Consider the following 23293-nt stretch of genomic DNA (forward strand, 5'->3'; position numbering starts at 1 on the left):
AGAAACTCCCTCTTCTTCAATGGGAACTGGCATGTCCATGCAATTTGGTTTAATTCATAGCACTCTTCCCAATCTTTTACAACTGTTTTGTTTGTGTGCAGAAGTTTCCTGACACTAGAAAGGGTATAGTAGCATTTAGTCAGAGAAATTTCCTTTTTGCAGCCCATATTCAAAAGAGAATTAAGTCAATGAGCCTGAAAGCATGTATAAATATTTTATTAAATGAAGGCCAATATGAATATAGTGATTGAATCTCTGGTAGAGATATGAAAGTTGAAGTCCCAGCAAAGTTGAAATCGATGGGGGAAAAAAAAAAAAAAGGATAAGATCCCCCTTGCTGATTGGTGTTACTGGTCACCTGTACTTTGACAGCACTAATATAACCTGCTTTTATGTAAAAATAATTTGTTCTGAATATGAAGAATTATCATTAGGAAATTATAATATGATTTTTTTAAAAATTTTTTTAATTACTTACAAGGGCAGCCAACATTTAGCATTCCCTTGCTAAACGTCATTGTAAATTCAAGTTAGATATTTTGAACTAATGAGGTCAAATAATTTATACTTAAAAATGTGGAAGGATCTGGATAGATTAGTAGTTATGTTATGCTACTTGAGCTTTTTATGAATTTTGGTGGTTTTATGAAAAACAGATCATGTCTAACAAACCTTATAAATCTTTAGTGAGATGCAACTTTGGCAAATAGTATTAATACAAAATATTTCGGCACCTTTTAAGATTTGCCATAACATCATTTGGGTGACTAGAAAACCTGGAATCATGCAAAAAAACCCCCAAACCCAACAACTGAGTGCTCATCACATTGATTATATGTGGCCAAATGGTAATTATCCTTCTGAGAAGGTTTGTTTCTGGTAGAGTCTTGATAGCATCTATCTATTTTTGCAAACTATGGCTCTTGTTTCCATTGTCATAACTGCTGAAATAAGTGGATTTATGCTGACAGACAATTGGTTTTTACTGTACCTGTTTACTTCTGCTCCTTTCTCAGTACATTAATGTTTTCCTGTCAGAACAGATGCAACTGGTGGATCTATGCAAGTGGGTGCATATATTGGTGTATGTTTGTACATGCATGCATTCATGGTGCTTAATCACTTTGGGGTTAATAATAGACTTTGATTCTCCCTCTTCCTGCCTGAATGGAGAGCACAGTGGTGGGGCTATTTTGTCTGATGTCCACTCAAAGCGACCTTTCTGTTCTGTTGGCATCCTCCTGCCTTTGCTCCAAGATCATCAATCAAGGTTGATTTTATTTATTTATTTATTTTAAACTGTAAATCTTACAAGCTTACCAAACCCCAGATATTCCAGTTAAAAGACCAACTGAGGACATTTTCCATATAAATGAGATTTGGAGATCTTGGTGTGTATCTGAGGGTGACTTTGGCTAATTTAGTAATAAATTACTCTACTGTACATATGGTGTTACAAGGTGAATTGTTACTGCAACTGTTTTACAGGCTCACAGCCCAGAAGTGTTAGCTAGTTGTATTTTTCCTGGTTTCATTTAAAGGCATTTTAGCAGCCAGGCATTTGGACAAATGTAATCCCAGAGGGAGGGATTAACTGCTTTTAAAGCATGGGTTTTGAAAACTGGCATGACGTCATGCAGAATTCAGACTCTTATTTTCTCTTATTATCTTAATGGAAAAATTCCCTCACATTGTATGTATTTTTTTTTTTTTTTCTTCAGCAGCCTAATGGTGATATTGTGGTGGTTGTCTGGTTAGTGTCTGATGTCAGTGCTGATGTTAAGGTATGACAAGGATGCTGAAATGTTTGCTCTATCTGGAACAGGCTAGATGAATAGAAAGCATCCCATGGGGTAATTGTGGAGTTGGTAAAGTCAACAGCATGTATGCATTGAGTACCCTGCTTAGAAAATCTTGTGCATGTAAACCAATAAGGCTAGAGTTTTGACTAGTTGGGGGGGAAAAAAAAAAATAGGAATATGAAAACCACAATTCTAGAGGAGGGGAGGGGGGAAACTGTTGAATTGGTCTTGGCTGATTCCCTGTATGCAGGGAACTTCAACCCAGGGGTGGATTAAGGCATTAACAAGCAAAAGAGAAAGAGTAGTGAGCAACTGCTTCCAAACTCTTACAGGAGGAGACTGAAAATGAAGGATCCCCTCCCAGGCTGTGCTGCTCTGCTGTAGGAGCATCCCCTTCCTGGGAATGTCAAAACTTGTGTTAGTGTCCGAGAAGTACGATCAGGCGTGTATCCTCAAGGTGATACCTAACTTACGTAAGGGACAAATTGTCCATAGACCAGGAGAAAAATAACCTCTTCCCTGCCCTTTCATTCAGCTTCTGGTAACTCTTTGGAACATATGCAAATTTATGAGGCTTTTGGCTCTTCAGCTAGCACAGACTAGAGTAGTGCCACTGACTTCAGCAGAACAGTACCAGTTGGCACCAGCTGAAGATGTTGTCCTTCAGCTATAGTATTCTCACTTCCTAGGGACATTATAGGGTCATTGTACACGAGGGGGGATATTTTGCTTTGACACTATGCTGAAGATCGCTGGGCTTACAGGATGCAACTTGGCTCGTAAGCCCCTGTGTCAGGCTGCTTTGTAGTTTGTAGTCTGGTGGTCTGGCAGCTACGCTGAAGAGATTTATACAGGGTAGCACCAAAGAGCCTTGCTTCACTCAGTACAGCCCAAAGTCCTTTAGACTCGGATGACTCAAAAGATAACCCCTGGGGAAGGCTGTGAAATTGGAAATCCCATGAACTTGCCACCAGGGAAGGAATTAATCTGGTTAGTAAGAAGGATTATCTTTAATACTGCCCTTGTCTGATGGGTTGCATAGTTATGAGGGAGAGTGCCCAAGTGTTTGTTTTGCCTTGTGAACTTCCCAGCATGTGGAAGGATGTCTGGAGGCTTAGGGGTTACAAATACAAAATGTGTGTGGTTGGTGCCTCCTGTCTTCTATGAGGAGCATCTTTCTTTAAACCATGTATCATTAACTGTGCCAGGAGAAGGAACTGAGCACTGATGACCCCAAAAATGCACCAAAGACCCTGCAATTCATACAGGACTAGAACCAATGGCACTGTTTAGTTTTCCAAATAGGCTTTCTGGGTGTTTCAGAGACATGTATTCTGCTACTTGCTGGAATTTATTTTACACAGCTGTGTGCAACAAATATAGTCCTGTTCAGGCAGCTGCCACGGGGACAGATTGTGACTCGAGCTTTCTTGTTGTGATGCAGCTCAGCCGTCCGTCTTGCCTTGCTGAGGAGTCCCTGCACGGCAAAGAAGTGGTGGAGAGGCGACGTGCAGCTCCAAGGGCAAGCGGGCATTGCTACTGCCTGGCTCAGGGACATGGGGCAGCCTTCTAGGCAGCCCTGATGAGTATCGCTTACTTCTGGTATTGTACCGTGCTGCTAGTGCGTGTCTAATTTGCTGTTTCGGCCACTACAGCTGTCCGCATGTCCTCCTTTCTCTTGAATATATGTAGCTGTCTTATTTTCCCTACCCTTACTTATGCCTTTAAAATGTGTTAATGAATAATTATGTAGTATAAATCTCATTCAAGGCTTTTCTGACTGGGGAAGGTCAATACTCCATTTCAGTACTAGCGTACTTTGTTCATCTACCTCAGCTTCTTCCTTAAAGGAGTAGAGTAGCCTAAATATTCCAAAGGGAAGGGTTCAAATACAGGGTTATGTGGGCTTTGCCAGCTGATATTCTCATGTGGGTTTTTTTTGAGTTTTTGTGACTTCCCCCCCCCCCCCCTCCTTCTTTCAAAAAAACTTGGATATGGAGAAAGTAGGTGGGGATGCAGAAGTAACTTTCCTAAGCCTGTGCCCCGTGTTATTTCTGGCCTGCTGCGCTGAGCTTTCAGGAACTGTTACGGGATGCTCTTATTTTCAGAACTATTTGCAATGGTTCTTATTTTAGCTTATTCATTGTTGCTGATGCTGAGTTTCACTGTTGGGTCACTAATGGAAAAGCTAATGTGAATCTCAGTTGTGAAAAACCACTGAGACATACCTTCCCTCAGTCTGGGATAAGGAAAGCTGTCTTGGTTTGTTGTTGTGTTTGTTTTCTTTTTTTTTTTCCCCTTTTCCCTCTTTCTTTTTTTCCCCTTTTCCCTCTTTCTTTTTTTCCCCTTTTCCCTTTTTCTTTTTTTTACCCCTTTTCCCTCTTTCTTTTTTTCCCCTTTTCCCTTTTTCTTTTTTTTACCCCTTTTCCCTCTTTCTTTTTTTCCCCTTTTCCCTTTTTCTTTTTTTCCCTTTTCCCTTTTCCCTTTTTATTTTTTTCCCTTTTCCCTTTTTTTCCTTTTCCCTTTTTCTTTTTTTCCCTTTTCCCTCTTCCTTTTTTTTCCCCTTTTCCCTCTTTCTTTTTTCTGATTTTCTAAGATTGGAAATTTCCTCCCCTTGCAGAGAAGTTGCTTCCTACCTCTAATCATAATTTTATCTTCTCTTTTTCTATCCTTAAGAATTTCACTGTTTTTGAGCTAGACTGGCTGAGAGCACAGACAATATTCAAGATTAAAGTGTACTTTGTATTTATGATTGCACAATGATTTCCCCCCCCCCTTACCCATTCCCTGTAATTCTTTCACTTTTTTGAATACTGAGCAGGGAAGCAGCATGGCTTCCTTCCCCATGAGTCTTTGCTTAAGAACTTTGTGCTGATTCACAAGGCATGTCTTCTGTTCCAACATTTCCTACGTTTCAAAGTACACCGTCATTCATTTGATTTTTGTGTGGCATCTGAGGATGTGACATTTGGGATTTCAGTTTACTCAAGATGCTAAGAACACTTTTTAGACCTCAGAAAATCAATCAATGCCTTTGCCTGCAGAAATTAAGTGATGCTTACGGAAACAAACTTTGTCCAGAATAGAGTACTTCAACTCAACATGCTTACATCAGGGACAGAATTAGGCTGAAATCTTCAGGTTAGTTTGCTCTATTAAGATCTATGTGTTGACATCCTAGATTGGCTTGCTTCCCTCTTAAAAAACAATTTTAAAGGAAATTTTGTTACTGAACCTCATTGGTATATTTTCCTTAAGTAAAATTAATTTCTCTTACAGTAGATGCTTGCATTTTTCAAATAGTCTTAAAGTGACATCCTGTGTTGCTTCCATAGCCTAATCTAATTTGCCAGTTCCTAAGCACAGAATCAAAATTCAGTATTGCTAGGCTTTTGTTTTCCATTTTACCTACATCAAGATATTTTGGTTGGGTTTGGTTGTTTTTGTTGCTCAGGCCCTGTATGTTTCATCACTGTTCCTGCACTCAGTATTGCAGGTTTCATAATATGGGCACTTTGCATACGAGTCTGTGTAACAAACTCGATGACAAACATGGCATGCCTCAGTACATATTATCATATAACTGTTAGGAAACATTGGACTTGTTGCATGTGACCGACCTCGTATTGGAACAAAGCAATGAAATGCAGTATTATGGATAATTTTTATCAGAAATACTTCCTATTCTGTTCCAGGAACTGGCTACAGGGGGCTTTCCAGCAGAAGTGCATAGTCCTTTATGTATTTCCTCCTGTGCCTTGAGTGTATTGTTTGTAAAATTACGTATCAGATCTATCCAAGCATCACTAAGCTTTGTATTGGAACAAGGTACAGTATCAGCAAATAAATGTGCTCTTTAATTACCATTTCCTTTTTTTGGGAGAAAACAGAGCCAGGAAGGAAAAAGGAAGTTTGTTCTTTGGGTGTCTAGATCAATTAATTTTCTTTGTTATGTCCCCCAAGGTCCCTAAGACACTTAAGAGGTGTCATGATGTCTGGCTTATCTGAACCATCTATTAAACGTTGGCAGTGTAAGTCACAAAATGTCCCCCAGTGTAGACCAAGGCTCTGATCACGCAGACGAGTGTGTGTGGACCTCAGAGGCTCAGTCCAACTTCAGTAACCTGCCCGCCTGCAGCCTGCTCCTCTCCGAAGCACCTTTCAATGGGCTCAGACTTCCATGCGGTTTGCTCTTTCCCTCGCTGACCTCGAGATAAAGCTTGTCAGGGTGTGAAGGCAGTGGCACAAAAGCTAATAAAGGAAGACCTCGGCCATCCATCATGGTTACAGACTAAACAGTCCTGTATTGTTGAAGAACTGGCCCCTTTTTGTAATAATGATAAATTGCTATGGAACAAAACCAGCAATGCTTCTATTTTTAAGGAATATTTTAAGGGACTCTCACTTTATCTTCTCTATGTGCCCAACAAAAAAGCGTGAATCAAAGCTACCTGTTAGATTTAGATTTGCAAGAAGAAATTACCAAATGAAGGGACTTACTTGGGGCTCAGGCACTGAAAAGACAAAAGACCATGGTGATAGGAGATCTTATTCCCCATATCATGAATAATACTGGGATTCCCGTAATGAAAGGTTTTGAGAACATCTCTCTGTGATCACTAATGCCCAGGCTCTCGGAGGTATGCAGGACCTGCTGAGAGTTGGCAGCTGGACCCCAGAGGAGAGAATAATTCCCAGTCAATGCTATTCCTATGTCTTCATACAAAACCAGAAGCAGACGTGAGACTAAGAAAAACAAGAGGCATCTTGCCTGTTCTCTCTGCTGTTGCCCCATTTCTGCTTGTTGTTCAGCTGTAACTTCAGCCTTGAAGGCAGTTTCACGTGAAAGTTTTTTAGCCCTTCTCTATACAGTCATGTCAAGTTTAGACTGGGTAAAACCCTGGCCTGCAGATTTCAGCAGGGTCAGAGCCTCCATACTTACCGGTTCCTCTATCTAGAGGTTCCCAGCTTTTGCTGTTGCACCCTCTACTGCAAAAATGCCAAAGAAACAGTTTTTAAAGCTTTGACTTGCACATTTTTTCTCATAGATGTTATTCCTTTGCAAATGCAGAGGAGCACTTTGGGCAGAAGCCGGGGGGATGGTGTTATTGTCCTTTACTGGTATTTTACTGCAGCAGCAGGGTGCTGCTGCAGTAGGATTGCCCCAGGCTGGAGGGAAGTCTGTGGGAGCACAGCAAAGGCCGTGACTGCAGTGGATGCCAAATTTCTGCACACGTGGGGCATTTTCTTGTACATTCTCCAGGACTTTCCCAGCTGCTGTCAGGTGTGGTCCTTGCATTGCCATGAATGTGATTGGGGCAAACCTTACTGCTGCTGTAGAAAAGGCAGGAGCATCTGTCTGAGAATATCCTGACTGAAAGCGTTTGTTTCAATCTTGTTCTCTGGCTCTTCATGTGGAAAGAAACAATTTGGTTTGCGTTTCTTTTTCTTTCTGTCACTCGGTAGCCGTAGCACAGCTCTATAGCATTTTAACATACAGATGTCATTAAGAGTTCATACAAGACAAAATAAGTATGGCTAACAATTTATTATTTGTATTATTTGTAACTCCTCAACCTAAGCAGGCTCATCACCTAAATTGTCTCAGAAATAATCCATTGCCATTCTGCAAGTATCAACCTAGTCATCTGTAGAAATCATAAGGGAAATTGCCTGCAGGAAGAAATGATGATATTACGATGTAGGTTTTGGTTTTTTTTAAAATTTGTTGTTGTTGTTGTTTTCTAAGAACTGTGTGCAGGGATTATACTCACTTCATGCTCAGAATTGCTTGTGCAGAAGACAGACATGCCTGCTGGGGACTCTCAGGAGGCATATTTTATTGTTTTGCATTGTTTTTCTTGGTTTAAAGTAAGGACCTGATTCTGTGAACTATTGGCCTAATACGATTTACAGGGAAACGTGTTGCCTCCTAATCCCTTTGTTATTACTAATAGCTATTGAAAATATGAAGCATGAGGCACTGAAAGTAAAGCAAGATGTCACCTGCTCTGCATTTTTTGCTCACTGCTGTACATATGCCCATAAAGCTTGTGCCCACCTCTGTAAACAAGTATGTGCATGATTAACTTGTTATCATGTGTTGTTCCAGAGGGTACCTCTACAAACGTTTGCAAATTCAAGGACCAAATGTGTTGATCTAATAGAATGTGACAACATTCAAATGTGGTTTTCGCAGGAAAAACTACTACACGGCTCTGTGGTCTTTGAGGCATGGAGCATCCTACTATTCCTCTTTAACAATAGTCTTTCAAATAAATATGCTGCCTATTGGCTCAGCCAGTGAGATTTGTCACACATACACATGCAAAATATATTTCAAAGACTTATGTCATGTAAGTTTTTAAAACTATTTCCCCTCATTGTAACTTTCTGGCAATTAAGGCTACTGATTTACGCGATAGCAATTTAATCTATTGTCTTGAGAATCAGACGGATGTGACGTTCTGTCTTTATCTTTCCGTTTAAATGAACAATAGTTCCTGGCTTGTACAAAAACAAGAAATTTCAGACCAAAGCCATTCCTGTCCCGTCTTCTGAAGGAACATGGGAACAATGGTGGTGTAGGCTATAGGTGGCAACTGGAGGAGCTTCTTGTTCATGTGCAAGAGGAATCTCACACACAAGAAGGTACATTCATTTCTAATTAAATCAGTGATAAAATTATAGAGGCGTATATACTGGCAGATCTCACTGATTGTATTCTGATTTGTTAGTAGCACCTGCTCTATTAGAATTGGGAGAAACTTCAAGTCTGCAGCTTAGAACAGACTGGGAAGTGGAAGGGGGCTGATGTCTTTTTCTTTTTTCTTTCTCTGCTTTGTAAAACTGAAGGGTTAACAAACAAAAGCAATATCTGATTCAGTCACAGTAACACAGTGCATGCGCTAAAAATACACTAGCAAGTGTGTCATCTGAGAATAATGCCTGTTGTTTTCTTTACCATTATTTTGTAGTTGCATTCCCATGCAGTTGCCACTTCTTAGCTGGCTTGCAGAAGTAACAGCCTTATGTCGGACTGGCATTTGCAGCTTTATATTAGACCGAGTTTTATAATAGATCTTTCTTTTCCCGTCTTTTGTAAATAAGGCAAACTCAGCGTTTGTTTATGTGGCTATGAATTGGACCTCCATAATTGACATCACTAAGAAGTGTGCATCTGTAAACTGAAATCAGAATTTGTCTTTGCAAAATGTATTCTAGTCTTTAATTGGAGAGTTCTTTTTGGGAAAGGTGTGTCTCATCTTCTGGCATTGATATATTAAAGTATGGCATATTTAAGTCTCTCTAGTGGCTTATATGATCACTGAAATTAACTCACCTAGATGGAGCTCCCTACAGATTTCATCCATTAACTGCTAATGTCTTGCCACAGAAAGCATCTGTAGTTCACCATCTGCATGATACTCATGTCCTATTATTATTTTTAAAGGTCTGGCAGTATAGGAGGTAGTTTATAGACATACGGAGAACAAAGGCTGACATTTTGGTTATAGAAAGCAGGAGGCAACACTAAAACTGATTTTGGTGAATGGAAGTTTTCACCCTGGGTCTCTGATCTCTGCACAATTTCCTCCCTTCATTTCTTGCCCCTTATCTTGAGCGTATTATCACCCTGAAATCCGTGGATTATAAGCATGTGGTTGTAATGGCCTGCCAGACAGACCTGTTGGCTGGTGCAAGATCTTTGTCTTTCCCTTTGTGGATGTTTGGGCAGGATGCAAATCTTGTGCAGCAGAGGTGACTTCTACTGGGGCCATGTTAGCTGATCCAGTCTGGTGTGCTGCTTCATGTCAGGTTGTCTGATAAATAATGCTGTGTATTGAAGGGCCTTGTGTGTGCGATGTATTAACTTGGATAAATTGGACTATGTGTGTACGTTGGGTTGCATCTCCTGTGGAGGTAGCCCACATTTCCCTGCAATGAGAAGTGAAAATGGGAACAAAGAATAGTTAATCTCCTAGATTACCTACTTTAAAGAAGCATGGGTGGGTAACTGAATTACGGTGAAGGTCTGCATGGATTACGGCTTTCTGAAATGTTGTAGAACCTCAAAAATAACTTTATAAAAAAAGGATAGAAAATGGTGAGTTGTTGTGAAACAGACTAAACACCCCAAACTAAGAATGTTCTAATCTCTCTCCTGATTTTTGACAGATGATCCTCTTGGCAGTGCTGCTAACAAACCTACTGCTGGCCACTGTAATATCAGGTAGGAAAACATGTTTACTTTCTGATGTCTAGGAACTATAATACACTTTCACTGTTTGTGAGATTTTTTTTTTCTCTTTTTGCTCATCTCATCCTGCAATCCTGGATCAGACAGCATTCTCATCATGCTGGCAACATCATTAAAGTTACTTCTTTTGGCTCTTTACCGTATACTGTGTTGAGTCACAAAGACTCCCTGAAGTCAGTAATGCTTGGATGAACAAACTATGGGGCTTTGCTGCTGCCCTATTGATTTTAATGGGATTGCAGGCAGGCACAAATGAATGAATGCATGGCATTCCTTAAAGGATCAGGACTGAAATTACCTATGCAAGTTTTGGGCCAGTAGAAATAAAGAGAAAGAGCCATTTCACTAACGCATATAATAAATAAATAAATAAAAAATCCATGCTTGATCCTATGGACTGTCATGCCAGACATACAGTCTGCGTAGAAGCTAGAGCTAAAGGTCTAGGACATGCAGTGATCAATGGTGGTAAATTCCAGCAGATAAATTCCTGAACTACAAAATGAATGTTTTACATTGTAAGTTACGTTGTGTTTTGATATCCAGGATCATCAGGTTCTTTGCTTCAGGAGTCATCAATTTCCCGTTGCAGCCTTTTTGGGAATGATCACATCAAAACTTTTGATGGTTCTTTCTACAATTTTGCTGGGGACTGCAGTTACCTCCTTGCTGGGGACTGTCACAAGCGCTCCTTCACACTTTTAGGTGAGTCTGAGCAAGATACCAAGAAGTAACAAATGCAAAATGTTGTAGGGATGTGGTATTGCCCTCGTGCTGGGTTCCATCATTGAGAAGAAAAGATAGGATGTCTTTTTGTCAGACAGGATGTCAGATAGGATGGACCACTGCATGAAAGGATCTTAGCGCCTTTTTTTTTTTGTTCTTCTGAAAGCAGGATTACTTCTGAGGGAATTCTGTCACTTTGGCTTTTATTATCCCTTGGTAATATATCTCACACATAACTAAGCTGCCAAGGAATGGAGATTTTCTTACTGGCTCTTCTGAAGAAGGAAAGTGAGACCTTTTTTAATTTTGAATTTGCTAGAGGAATGTGGCTGTTAAAGCTGAGTACGGGAATAGGAGCTACACAACCCTGTAGAGCTAATTTTACCTGTATGCTAAATAGCTCAGTAAGAAAAATCTCATCCTGAAGGACAAAAGGCCTTTGAATTAGCAAGAGCCCCTGCAGCATTGTTCTTGGGGACGGGCAACAGATGATATGAGAACCAAAGCTCTATGTTACTTTCATACCAAACTCTTCTGGCAGATATTTGTATATTAACTAACAAGTGTTCTGTATTATTCATAGTTTAAGATGACTTTTTACTGACTATGAGTAAATTGAAGTAAACTGATCCCATAACTCTGAAAAGGAAACATATACCAATTTAAATAATTTTCTTCCTCAACGTAAGCAACTTGGTACAATTTTTTTGTATGTAGAAGAACCCACCAGCATATGTGAAGTATGAATTGATTGCAGTATTTTATGTGATCAAATAAATCTTAAAAGACCCTCATGAGCAGAGGCTTTATTTTTTTTTATTGGGCACATAAGCATGGCATAATCTATTTTTGATGCCTATCAGCATACATGTGTGGATTTGTTTTGGTTTTGGATAGGTGGCTGTGAAGTGCAATCTGCATTGCTGAGTAAAGTGTCTAGGTCTGGGCAGAGCTGGCTACCTCAGAGTAGGAGGTCCAGAATGGGTGGCGCATTGTGCAAGGAGCTGCTGTAAAGTCAAAGCTAGACAATGGGCAAAAGCAGAGAAAGGACGATGTCTAACCCCCCACCCTCTTCTCCCTCAGAGCCTAAGAAAGTGGTCTCCATGTTTGTGCTGCTCCTTTTGAAAAATTCAGTGAGTTGCTCCCTAGTTGGATAGCCAATATTGGCATCCACCCCTTAAGCCCTTTAACCACCTCAACTGGTCTTTATCAAGAACAAAGATATCCAGGCTCTGTTCTTCCATCAGTTCAATGGATTCAACCGCCTTCTCTTATCACTGAACCTATGGGTTGTTCTTGGAAGGAAACTAGGAAGGGAAAGAGTAGGGCAGATCATCAGGCACATCTCCTGTGGAAACTCCTCCAGTATGCACGGTAGGATGGAGAATTCACTGGCTAGAGACAGTAACGGGGAGAGCGTGAGTCCACAGCCAGTGCCAGGTCGTGTGCCTGCCAGTGGTTCATGCCAGCCCTCATCCTGGGACTATCTGTTCATTTCATGTTAAACAACTATGGGATGAAATAGATGGATGGCTCTTGAAGATGTTAGATGATACGCTCCCAACCCTGCAATGTGTACTTGCAAGTTGTCCTCCTGAGTCCAGAACTAACAATATTTGCTTATGTCTCATCTCTTCAGGTGACTACCAGGATGGGGAGAAAATTGGTTTCTCTGTGTATCTTGGAGAATATTTCAATCTTCGCTTCTCCTTAGATGGAGGTGTTATGGAGGAAGACAAAAGGTACCTGTGGGAATGACAAGTATTCCAGCAGAAAAAACGCGTTGTTTTTTGTGTGTCATATTCTGAGAAATTCCTATTTTTCTTCACAGGGTTTCCATACCTTTTGCCTCCAATGGCATATTTATAGAGAAGGAGACAGGTTATTATAAAATATCCAGCAATGAGCATGGCTTTGTGGTGAAGATTGATATCAGTGGGAATATTCAGATACTCCTTCCAGAAAAGCACTATAATAAGACCTGTGGGTTGTGTGGCAACTTTAATAAATTTGCTGAAGATGACTTCAGAACTCAGGAAGGTAGGATTATGACTAACTGATTGTATTTTAATGTACACTCTGCACACCTCTCCTGATGAGTGATTCAACAAAGATTTTGCTGATCCAGCAAAATGTTTCCACAAAACCTGTCAGGTACCTCATCTTGATGCACCGAAAAGCTATCTGACTAAGTTCTTTAATCTTCCTTTCTCCTGAAAGGGAATTGCTGTCACATCTCATTCCTGAGCAAAGCCTAGAAGTCTGAATTTAATGCTTTTAGAAACCTTGAATCTTGAAATACAAAGATAAAGCTACAGGCTAAACAATGCACAATATAGCGTGTGGGGAGACCGACTGGGAGAAGACCCAGCAAAAAAATGTGAAGAATACTCATTGATTCAACTTCTAATTTTTCACAAGTTAGACCTAAGTGGGAGTAAGAATAGATACTGTTGCAATAGCAGCATATTAAACCCTGGGGGTTTCTGCTGGCGGGGGGGTGTTGGCATGGGATGCTGTTCTATAAAGTGGTTACCTTTTAATGACGTTTCCCTGTCCATATGGGCTGTTGGGTTGGAGGTGCACCTTTATATCACAGCAACTCCTAATGAAAGGGAGAGACAAGACTGCTTTTGCTGCTCTATTCCCCTTTATGCAAAGTCTGCCAGTGTGGGTGAAGACTAAGAGTTTTGGAAAAGCACAGAATATGACTTTGAAGGACCGATCTTGATTTGTGGTATTTCAGAGTGTTTTTTAATTCTTAGCACTTACCTGAAGAGGAAAGGTTTAGAGTAAAGTTAGTTAATACATTAATATGTTAAATTGATAAGGTAAAGTATGTATTAAATTATATAGAAAATAGAAAGGGAGACAAAGCAACTTGGAGAAGAGCCTGGCAGTGCTCCAGAGATGTGTTTTACTGACACTTGGGATACATAAGCATAGCTTCAATGTACAGGAAAAAACCCTGATTTCATAGTATCTTAAAATGATTGATCAGCCCTTCAGCAATGTAAATAATAAGAAACAAACTCAGCTCACAGAATTGCTTGGCAGGGCTTGCAATGAGTGTGTTGAGATCTGAAGTTTACATCTTTTTCTCAGGACAATACGTATGAGTGAGGCTATTATAAAAAGCAGGAGCAGAAAAGGAGACTGTATTGCCTTGCACTTTTCAGATGTAGAGGATTCCCTTCTGCTGCTCATGTTTAAATGTGTTTCATGCTGTATTTGTTTAACATGCCTGAGACTGTATCCTCCCTCTTAAAAAAAGCAGTGCTTTCATAAACACAGATTTCTGAATGTAATGAAATACATGACAGGGTCACTGCTTGGAAGAGTCAAAAAATAATAGAGAAGGTGGCAGAGAACATGCATAGCTTTTACTGTGCGATGAAGGCCCTGACTTCTGTAACCTGCGTGGACATACAGATCTGTGCTTTTAGCCTGAAGAATAGAACCGTATCGCAGCAATTCTGCCAGTTTTTTACTCTGATACAATAGACCTTTCATGTAAACTAATTTAGAAGGAATTAGAATTAATTATGTTTGAATTTGTTGCATCAGTGAGGGACGTCACTACACCCACACATTGTTTGTCTCCTTGGCAGCTCTGCTAGCAGGGTGGTTCATATGAGCTCTTCTTAACTTGCTCCAAGTAAAACCAGCTTTTGATTAATTCAGACTTTTTTTTTTTTTTAAACTGCTGAAGATAACTTCTAGGTGAGGGGCAACACAAGCAGCTGGGAGAGGCATTGTTCTTTAAATGAAAGATCTAGGCAGCCTATGGGTAGCCTATGAAGCAGTTTACCCTTTTCTTTCCACGGCAGTTTTTATTTGCTCTCCTTTTAGCCTGATTAGATCTCATAAAGGTCAACCCAACACAGGATGTGACCTTGGTGTAATGACTTAATGATCTGAGGGCACTGAAGGGTTACCTTAAGGTTGCCAGCAGACTGAACTCTCTCCTTGATATGTCCATTGCTTCCTGTTAAAATCTGGACATATTTTGATTTATCAGATTTGGCCCTTGGTTCTAATCTGTTAAATATATTTCTGGTCAGGATTTGTATTGATAATAAATACAGTAAGATCTTTGAGCTTCAGAATAAAATGCAATGGAAGCACAGCGCACAAAGGAAAAAGACAATGATCTAATGTTGCCAAGATTATGGGCTCTCATCTGGAAACCCCCGGGGAGCACTATGCAGATCTGAATGTCAGAGTCAAAGGAAGAGAGATGATGCTAGAGGTTATGCATCAGGTATTGTGATATAGCCAATGAGCTTGTCAGAGAGCTGAGATGTTTCAAACCTTCCTGGAGGTTTTTTTAAAGGCTGGGCAGGCACCTCAAGATGTACTAGCCTTTAAACCGCTTTGATTTACACTGAAATGGTAAGCAGTCTGTTTGCTAACAGTCCTTGCGTGGTAGGAGGGGAGCCTATAAGAACCACTGTGATGGAAAGAGGCCTGCAGCTGAAATGTTTTTTCTTCTGTCTCTCAGAGACTGTAGCTCACACGGTTTAAAAGCTAATGCAGTAGTTCTGTGTCATCTGCCTGCGTAAGAGGAAACTCATGATTTGATGACCCATTTCTAGGGCTTCTTTGTGGCACCATAGGACCAGATCCCAAATTTGTGCAGAAGTCAGAGTTGTCATGCATAGAATCTAGCCCGTAAATGCAGTCTTTCATGTAGCATCATACGTTTTGTCACAGTTTCAACAAAATGGCAATGTTTATGCTGAAAACAAATGAAAACATGATTTTTCTCTCTTTTCGATACAAAAAAAAATCGTGGTTTAATAACACAGAGGGTTGGTTTGGTTTGCCATGGTTTGCTCCTGAGAAAGTGGATTATGATATAGAACTTCATTAATTATATTTGGATTGTTTTGGGGTGGTGGTGAAATAAGAGGCAAAGCACCTGCTGTATTATTGGACGTTATTTACTCACTGTAAGTGGTAATGGAGGCATGAAGGAAAGGGTGTTTAAACTTAGTGAACAATGTGTAATTGTTTTTCTTTTCTCTTGATATAGTCATACTCATGTTTTATAATTTATTCAATCATGCACTATTGTCATGGCACTCATGACTCTTCACTATGTTTTGGTGTGGAAACGGAGAGTTCATAGTCCAATTAGAGGATAACACACATCACTTCTGTATACACTTTTGATGCTCACTTATTGAGCTCCTGGAGGTCTAAGTGATGTGACTCAGGGTATGACACCCTAGCAAATTAACATTGGTAGGACCCAGCTTTGAAGGTAGTGGCCTTAGGCTCTTGAACCTCAAAAAAACCCCAAACTCTCCCCATTAGGTTTCAGAGTTGCAGAGACACACTTTCATTCAGGCAGAGGATGGGGTGCTGAGTCACTCTCATTGACATAGTTGGTTACTAAACTAGTTCATTCTGCAGACAAGGGCTCATGTCCTGTCGAGACTTACAAACAAGATTGATTATGTTGTATGTGGTTGCTTGTTTGTTGGATATGGCAGTAAAAACAAGCCACCTGCCCCTTGACAGTTTGTTCTCACACTTTAAGCATAACTAAAATATAAAAAGGAAGTTCTCGGAAGCTTTCCAGGGTTTTTTTGTTTATTTTCTGTTTGTTTGTTTTTACCCTAGATGCTGATAAAGGAGTTAATTTCTCCTCTGCTTTTTCCTGCCAGCTAGGCTCTGATCCCTTATAGCCATCCTGTGAATGCTTCCAAGACTTGGTAATTGAACAGGCTGTGCTTTCTGACATGATTGTACACTTCTAACTGGTTGCCAGTCTTTGCTCATATCAGAGACATGAAGTTGAGTCCTTTCTAGATGCTCAGATATCTATTTGGCAGCCTTCAGCCCGTGACATTTGAGGTCTCATGAGCATTTTACAACTGGTGATCCAAAACACAGGCCAGAAGAGATGACTTACGTAATACTATGCAGAAAATCTGACAACACGGGCAACTTGATCTTGAAATCTCCTCAGGGGATGTGCACATGAGTGAGTGGCCAAAACCCCATAGCCTTGCAGCACGTTAGTGGTCAAAGGGCATGCTCTTACTTTGCAGAAAGTGTAAGGTAATTTCTCCCCAATGAGAGAGGTTGCAGTGCAAACTCACGGAGCTTATTTGTGTGCCCGTGGCCTCAGTCTTTGCCTAGTACTCTTACCGTTGAGCTGTCTCACAGTGATACTGCTGCGATAGGCGCTTGGGTGTCTATGTCATCATTAAAGTTTATTTGTGCAAAAGAGCTCATTCAAGTCCAACACGGGGATATTATTCCATCATTTTGTTATTTGTGCATGTTACACATTCTTAGCATTATGGAAGAAAAAAAAAACAACCCAAATTAATCCAGCATCCCATTATGCTTTTCTTGGCACTGGCAGGAAGCGTGTTTCTGGGAACGTGTCTCCAAAATTACAAAGACACTAATGATAAAACAATACCCATGGCTAATTTTGGATAAAAGCTTGATATTCTGAGCCTGTTCCAGCTGTCAGCAACACATTCCAGCCTTTTAAGCTGCTGAAATACAGAATATATGATATATGGAGAGTGAATATAGGTTAAAAAGGTACAAGCACACAGTATCTGCAAGGAAAAATCTGATGTTTCAGGTAATGTTTTCGTTCCAGAAGTAGCATAAATGGATATGACTGAATATGCAACTTCCCTGTGTGTAGTATCTGTTATCAGAAGCTTTTAAAGCATGTTCCAAACTCACAGTGATGGTAGTGCAGATAATTCCCCCCCGCTGCCCCTCCCCCCCCCCAAAAAAAAAAAAAAAAAGAAATTTTAAAGGATATCAGTAATATAATTTTAGGCAAGTTTAAAGTTTTTGTTTGGCTTAAGTAAATAATCTCACTTACTTTCTTGCATTTTAATTTGAAAGCAAAAGGAATAGATTTATAAGGGAATTTAGCTGTCATTTACAAACAGTACAGATGAAGACGACTTGTTTTGTACCTGTCTTCATTATATGGCATTCATCTGAGATGCCAGAAACCTGCATTCATACCCACTCTGCTTTATTCAGAGTTTGGAATCAAAGTTAAGACATTTTTGTTGTGAGGAGCGTGCCTTCATCACTGGGCTGTAGAGTTTTGGAGGCAGCTTTTTCCCCTCTTTTGTGTTTAATATTATTAATTTTATACTAATTGAACCAGAGAGAGCAGGAAAGGCTTTATAGCCGATGACTTCAATATTTCATATCATTAATTTGGTCCAAACTATGGATCAATTTTTGGTCAACCTTGCCAATAGTTTTGCTTGTCTGGAACCATGTACTAAACCATGTAAAACTGTGTAAAAAAACAAACAAACAAACAAAAAAAACCAAACCAAACAAAACCAAATCAAAAAACCAAAAAAACCCCCAACCCCCTAACAAACAAAACCCCCCCATTGCTTGGTAAAAAACTAATGTGTGAAAGTTTACACACTTCTAGTCACAGTATTGTAGTGTCTTGCACAAATTCTTGCATATATTTTACAGATGAGTTAACAGAGCCTAGCAGAGTTAATGTGATGGGCCTGTGGCCATATGAAATATCTGCAGGAGGTCCAGGGAGGGAGATCAGGGTTCCTGCCTCTCACTCGCGTGCCTTGAGTGTAAGATGGTTATTGCCAACGCTTCGCCTTGCCTGACGATCAGTCTCAAAGTAAACAAACGGCATACCAGTTTCAGATTTCAGAAGGAACTGGTGATTTTGCAACCCAGATATCATAGTGAACACTGATTTTTCTGTCGAGAGTGAACATCATCTATCTGAAAATCGATAAGTGAAAGCAACTGTTCTGACCAAAAAAAAAAGGGGGGGGGGCAGGTTGGGGGAGGAAGACACTTGCCCAAAACATGTCAGTGTGGTGTGTGGTTTTGGTTTGTTTGGTTTGGTGTTTGTTTGGGTTTTTTTTGTTTTGTTTTGTTTTTCCCTCTCCAAAGAGACAGAGACATGAGGGCAGCAGTTAGAGCGCTAAAGTCAGTCCAACAGAATGGCCCTGGAGGCCCTACCCGCTGCTCAGGCGGTTGGTGCGCGGCCCTCTCCTGAGGGACGTTAGCAGGGTTATCAAAGTGGTGGGATGTTTCTGTGACATAGGGAGAAGGTGACATTTGGGTTGTGCTTTAATAGCTACCTCCTGAACCCATCTTGTATCCTAAAAGGAGACTGCACGCTAACTAGCGGCCTGGGGGTCTCAGCTGTTGAGCAGCCAGTTTGCACACCGGTATCAGTCTGTACCATGGCCCACATCAGGCACTGGTTCTTCAGGCACTTGTCTTGTGTCCAAATGCTTTGTTTTCATTACATTTTGTGACAGCATCTATTTTCAATGCACTTCCTGCAAGATTTAGACAAAACAAGTGCTTTAGCAAAAACCCCACCCAGGCTGTGCAGAGGGTTTCTGGGTGTAGGGCTCTGATGAGCCCTGGTTAGGAATTGTTTCTCCAGAAACTTGGCTGCTTTAGAGAAAGAAGAAAAACCGCACGTGGAAGGAACAGAAGGAAAACAAAACTCTGCTGTGTAAGAGAGGAGGGCAGTCGTGCTGCAGGGTGGGTGTGCAGTGACAGCGTAGGCAGCTGGGATGCCCAGCTGCTCTGTTAATAGTATCACCTGCATGCTTAAGAAACCCCACTTTTTTTAGGCTGTTTTTGTTGTGTTGTCCCTTGCACCGCCTTTCCTTTCCTACCCCCTCGTATCCGTCAGCAGAAGGAAATGAAGGTGTCAGGTGAAAGGCAGCAGTGGTGGCAGGCACTCCTCCCTCTGCCTGGAGTGGTCAAACATGCCAGGGACAATTCTCCCTCACCGCTTTTCTTCCTGAAGCCTCATTAAATAGATGAAGTATTTGAGAATCACCACACTGATCGATAGGGCATGCAGCACAGAGTAAGGGTTGAAGAGTCCTCTCCGAAGTAACCCTCTGCAGAAATAACCCCATGACCTAAATGGGGCTCAGTGGTCCCAGAGTCACTTCATAGTTTCACATTAGAGCTCTTCTGATGGTCAGTGAAACCACCATGTCCAACTGCTTTTCACCTTTCCAGGAGTATGGAGTGCATCTTACTGTGTGTTTGTAAAGCTGCTCATTCAAGGAAAATACAGGTACTCTGAAAATACAGGTTCCACTGAACCTGTATTAAGGGAGGTAATTAATGATATTCAGTGAAATACCGTGCATCTTTAGTGACTGCGTTGTTTAGTGTTGAGGACAAAGTTTCTGGGGAAAAGGGGGCTGGCAAATGTCCATGCAAAGTTTTGCAGCACTCTCATTTTAAAGTCATAGTGCCTCTCCAGCCCTTTATCTGTTGCCATAGATCACTTAAGGCTACAGTGGACAAATCACAGGAAAAATACACTGTCAACTGATCTCTCTTCATTCATTATTATCCTAGATTTTTAGTATCATATGTTGAGGAGGCTTACCTGGGGCAGGACCTTGAGCTATTGAGCAAACCCAAATGGATCAAGTATTGCCTGTTCCAAACGGCTTGTAGCTTAAATTAAGGGCCCCAGGACTTTGCAAGGAGGAAGAACTGCTCTGGCAAGGTGTTGGCAAATCACTCATGCCTGTGGAATAGTCTGCTAATATACAGACAGGCATTGACAACAAGAGGGTTTGAAGAGCAGGTTTAAAAAAAAAAACAAAACAAAACCCCACAACAAACCACCCCAAACCCACAAAAGTTTTGAAATTATTTATTTTGAAAAAAATTTACTTGAAAGGATTAAGCAGAAGAATTAAAATAGTATAATACAAATGTTGCATAAAAGAACTACATAAGAGGTATAAATTTACAAGCATCACAGAAGAAAAAAATCTAACGGAGGGGGAGAAATGAAAAAACAGGTGACCAGCATTTCAGGGCCAACAGTTGTCCCAACCTTCAAATCTTAACTTGTGGGTAAATGAGGATCTGGTGGTACCTGCCAGTGGGAAACTCAACATGGACATGCATTCAGAGCCAGAGGAACACTGCTTCAGAGTGGAGCCCATCTCTTATTTTGTAACTGTTAGTGTAAGACTGCATTAGTGCAAACAAAAGGGGATGTATTTAGTTTGGCACCCTGCTTCTCATCAGACTACATTTTGTCATTACGCTAATCTTTACAAGCTGTGGTAAGCTAAAGGGTTGCGTTCTTCTTGTTGCTGTTTTTCTTTTCTTGTGCTCAGTTCTGGCTGCACAGATGAAAATTTCATGCCTTTTACTGCCTTTCCCTGTCATCCTTTCCTCGGAGTCTTCCTCCTTTGACACCTGCTATGGGCCTAATGTATGCCCATACATTATTGCATGCCCTATGTCATGAGCCCCTAATTTCTAGTTTACAAAAAAAAGTCTACTAAAGGCTACTGGCTTTCTTACATCCGTGTTAGCATTCTCAGTGTAGTTTTCGTGACTACCCTTTAGTTTAGGAACAGTTTTAGTGTTCCGTATATTCTGTGTGTTTGTACTTAATGTACAGCAAGTAGCTCAATGACACTTTGATTATATAAAAATATATTAAAAATATGTTATAAAATGTATGTAAAATAGAGAAATATTATATAGATATACTTAGGAAGCATTTCTTTTGTTTTCCAGTGACAGTCAGGGTCATATTTCCATTCTCGGGAATGAGTTAACAGTGGCAATTGATATTCTTGCATGCAACACAGTAGGGTTTTAAAAAGCAAAGTTACAGAACTAAGAGGGAGTCATGAAATTAACTGTTTTGTAGCAGGTACCCACAGGAGGAAGCAGAGGTAGTCCTCTAGTCAGCCAGGCCATGGAAGGCAAAAGGGGGAGGAGGGAACATTCCCTCTCTGGGAGGATCCCCCTTCTCAGAAGGATGGAGTGACAGAAGCAGGGACTCTGCTTGCATCTCCCAGGAAGTGGCAGCCATACAGATTAACTCCTTCAGTTTTGCTTTTATGCAAAGTGAGTGCAGATCTTGCCAAGACTGGGCCAGGACCTACTTGTAATATGACAGAGGAGCATGTTTCAGGACAGCTTACACAGTAAGATCATGGGCCTGAGCAATTATGGTGTATGTTAAGTTTCTTTGCAAACAAGATTTAATTTCAGACAGAAGGAGAAAATCAAGGCTAGTTGGGATTAGGAATGCTAGTACTTTCATTGGTTAGGGAGAGCAGCTTCATTTTGTTTGCCTCTTTAATGTCTCGTCTTTTGCTGACAATTTCTAAACAGTAAGAAAATGTGTAGGCATGCTTAGGCTTCTGCAGATTATAGCTGACCAGCAAATAACTCCTACCATGTTCACACAGGTGTGAGAAGTGCTGGGAGCTGCCTTCTGCAGGCTTTAGTCTGTCCTTGAGCTCAGAGAGGTCCTCTGCAGGAGTCAGTCCAGATCACTGAAAGTGGCTTTTCTACAGTCAATCTATTTGGAATAGAAATTAATTTGATACAACAGTTTTTATTTTTAAAACCAGCTTTCAGCAGACTATCACATAGATGATAGCCAATAATGACCGCTTGTTGCTCAAACCCCTGAACAGCCATGTGCTTCTCCTCTTCTTCATTCACAGGGACCCTTGTGGTAAACAGTTACGATTTTGCAAACTCCTGGGCTTTGCACAGTGAAAACAAGCGGTGCAAGAGAGTGCAGACTCCAAGCAACACCTGCAACATTTCACCTGATACTGCAGAGAAGGTTGGTGCTGTAAGATACCATTCTGGTTTCGGTCCTCCCCTACCTGAAGGCAGCTTGCCTGCCCTTTGGCAGAAGAACGCAAATGCTTCCTTGAATGCATGTCTGTACCTAATGTGGTCCTCCCTCAGTAAGCGGTTAGGATGCGAGACGCAGGAGATACCCGTTTTGAGTTTCTGAGGTGCAGTGTGGTCTGAAATAGCTATACTGGGCACTGCAGGCAGAAGGTGGAAGTGACACATCCACAGTGCACGCCTGTGCTGTCTGTGGGTGCTCCCAGCCTCTCCGTGAGCCAGCATGGGGCTGGATGCAGGATGCAGCTGTGTTAGCGGTTCCTGAGCTGATAACTATGTGCCCTCTCTGCAGGCTCTGGCTGGTGCTAGCAGGAGGATTTCTGCACTGGGCTGCCCGGTGCTGTAGAGAAGTGACCTCGGAGGTTGCATGTTATAACCGATGTCTTATTTACTGCAGCCTTAAGAAAGGAACAGTTTACTCACTAGTTAGTGAATGCAATTTTTCTCTCCTACTACACCCTGGCTGTCGCTATTCTTTCTAAAACTGTAGTGTGTGCACGCGCCAGCATGGGGCTGGAGATGCAGGATAGCTGTGTTAGCGGTTCCTGAGCTGATAACTATGTGCCCTCTCTGCAGGCTCTGGCTGGTGCTAGCAGGAGGATTTCTGCACTGGGCTGCCCGGTGCTGTAGAGAAGTGACCTCGGAGGTTGCATGTTATAACCGATGTCTTATTTACTGCAGTCTTAAGAAAGGAACAGTTTACTCACTAGTTAGTGAATGCAATTTTTCTCTCCTACTACACCCTGGCTGTCGCTATTCTTTCTAAAACTGTAGTGTGTGCACGCGCTCGCGC

The 23293-nt window shown here is 41.1% G+C and overlaps 1 protein-coding gene across 1 annotated transcript in view; it reads left to right on the forward strand.

Annotated features, from left to right (window-relative positions):
• The first annotated feature begins 8349 nt into the window (after positions 1–8349).
• VWF (von Willebrand factor) overlaps positions 8350–23293 on the forward strand; it is a 152665-nt gene continuing 137721 nt past the window's right edge. Inside the window, exons 1-6 of the mRNA XM_009288502.2 lie at positions 8350–8453; positions 9981–10035; positions 10609–10767; positions 12428–12530; positions 12620–12828; positions 22305–22429. Of these exons, the coding sequence (XP_009286777.1) occupies positions 8424–8453; positions 9981–10035; positions 10609–10767; positions 12428–12530; positions 12620–12828; positions 22305–22429 (681 nt within the window). The 5' untranslated portion in view covers positions 8350–8423. The remainder of the gene's footprint in view (positions 8454–9980; positions 10036–10608; positions 10768–12427; positions 12531–12619; positions 12829–22304; positions 22430–23293) is intronic.

This window comes from Aptenodytes forsteri, unplaced genomic scaffold, assembly GCF_000699145.1.
Source record: "Aptenodytes forsteri isolate BGI_AS27 unplaced genomic scaffold, ASM69914v1 Scaffold73, whole genome shotgun sequence".
NCBI lineage: Eukaryota > Metazoa > Chordata > Aves > Sphenisciformes > Spheniscidae > Aptenodytes > Aptenodytes forsteri.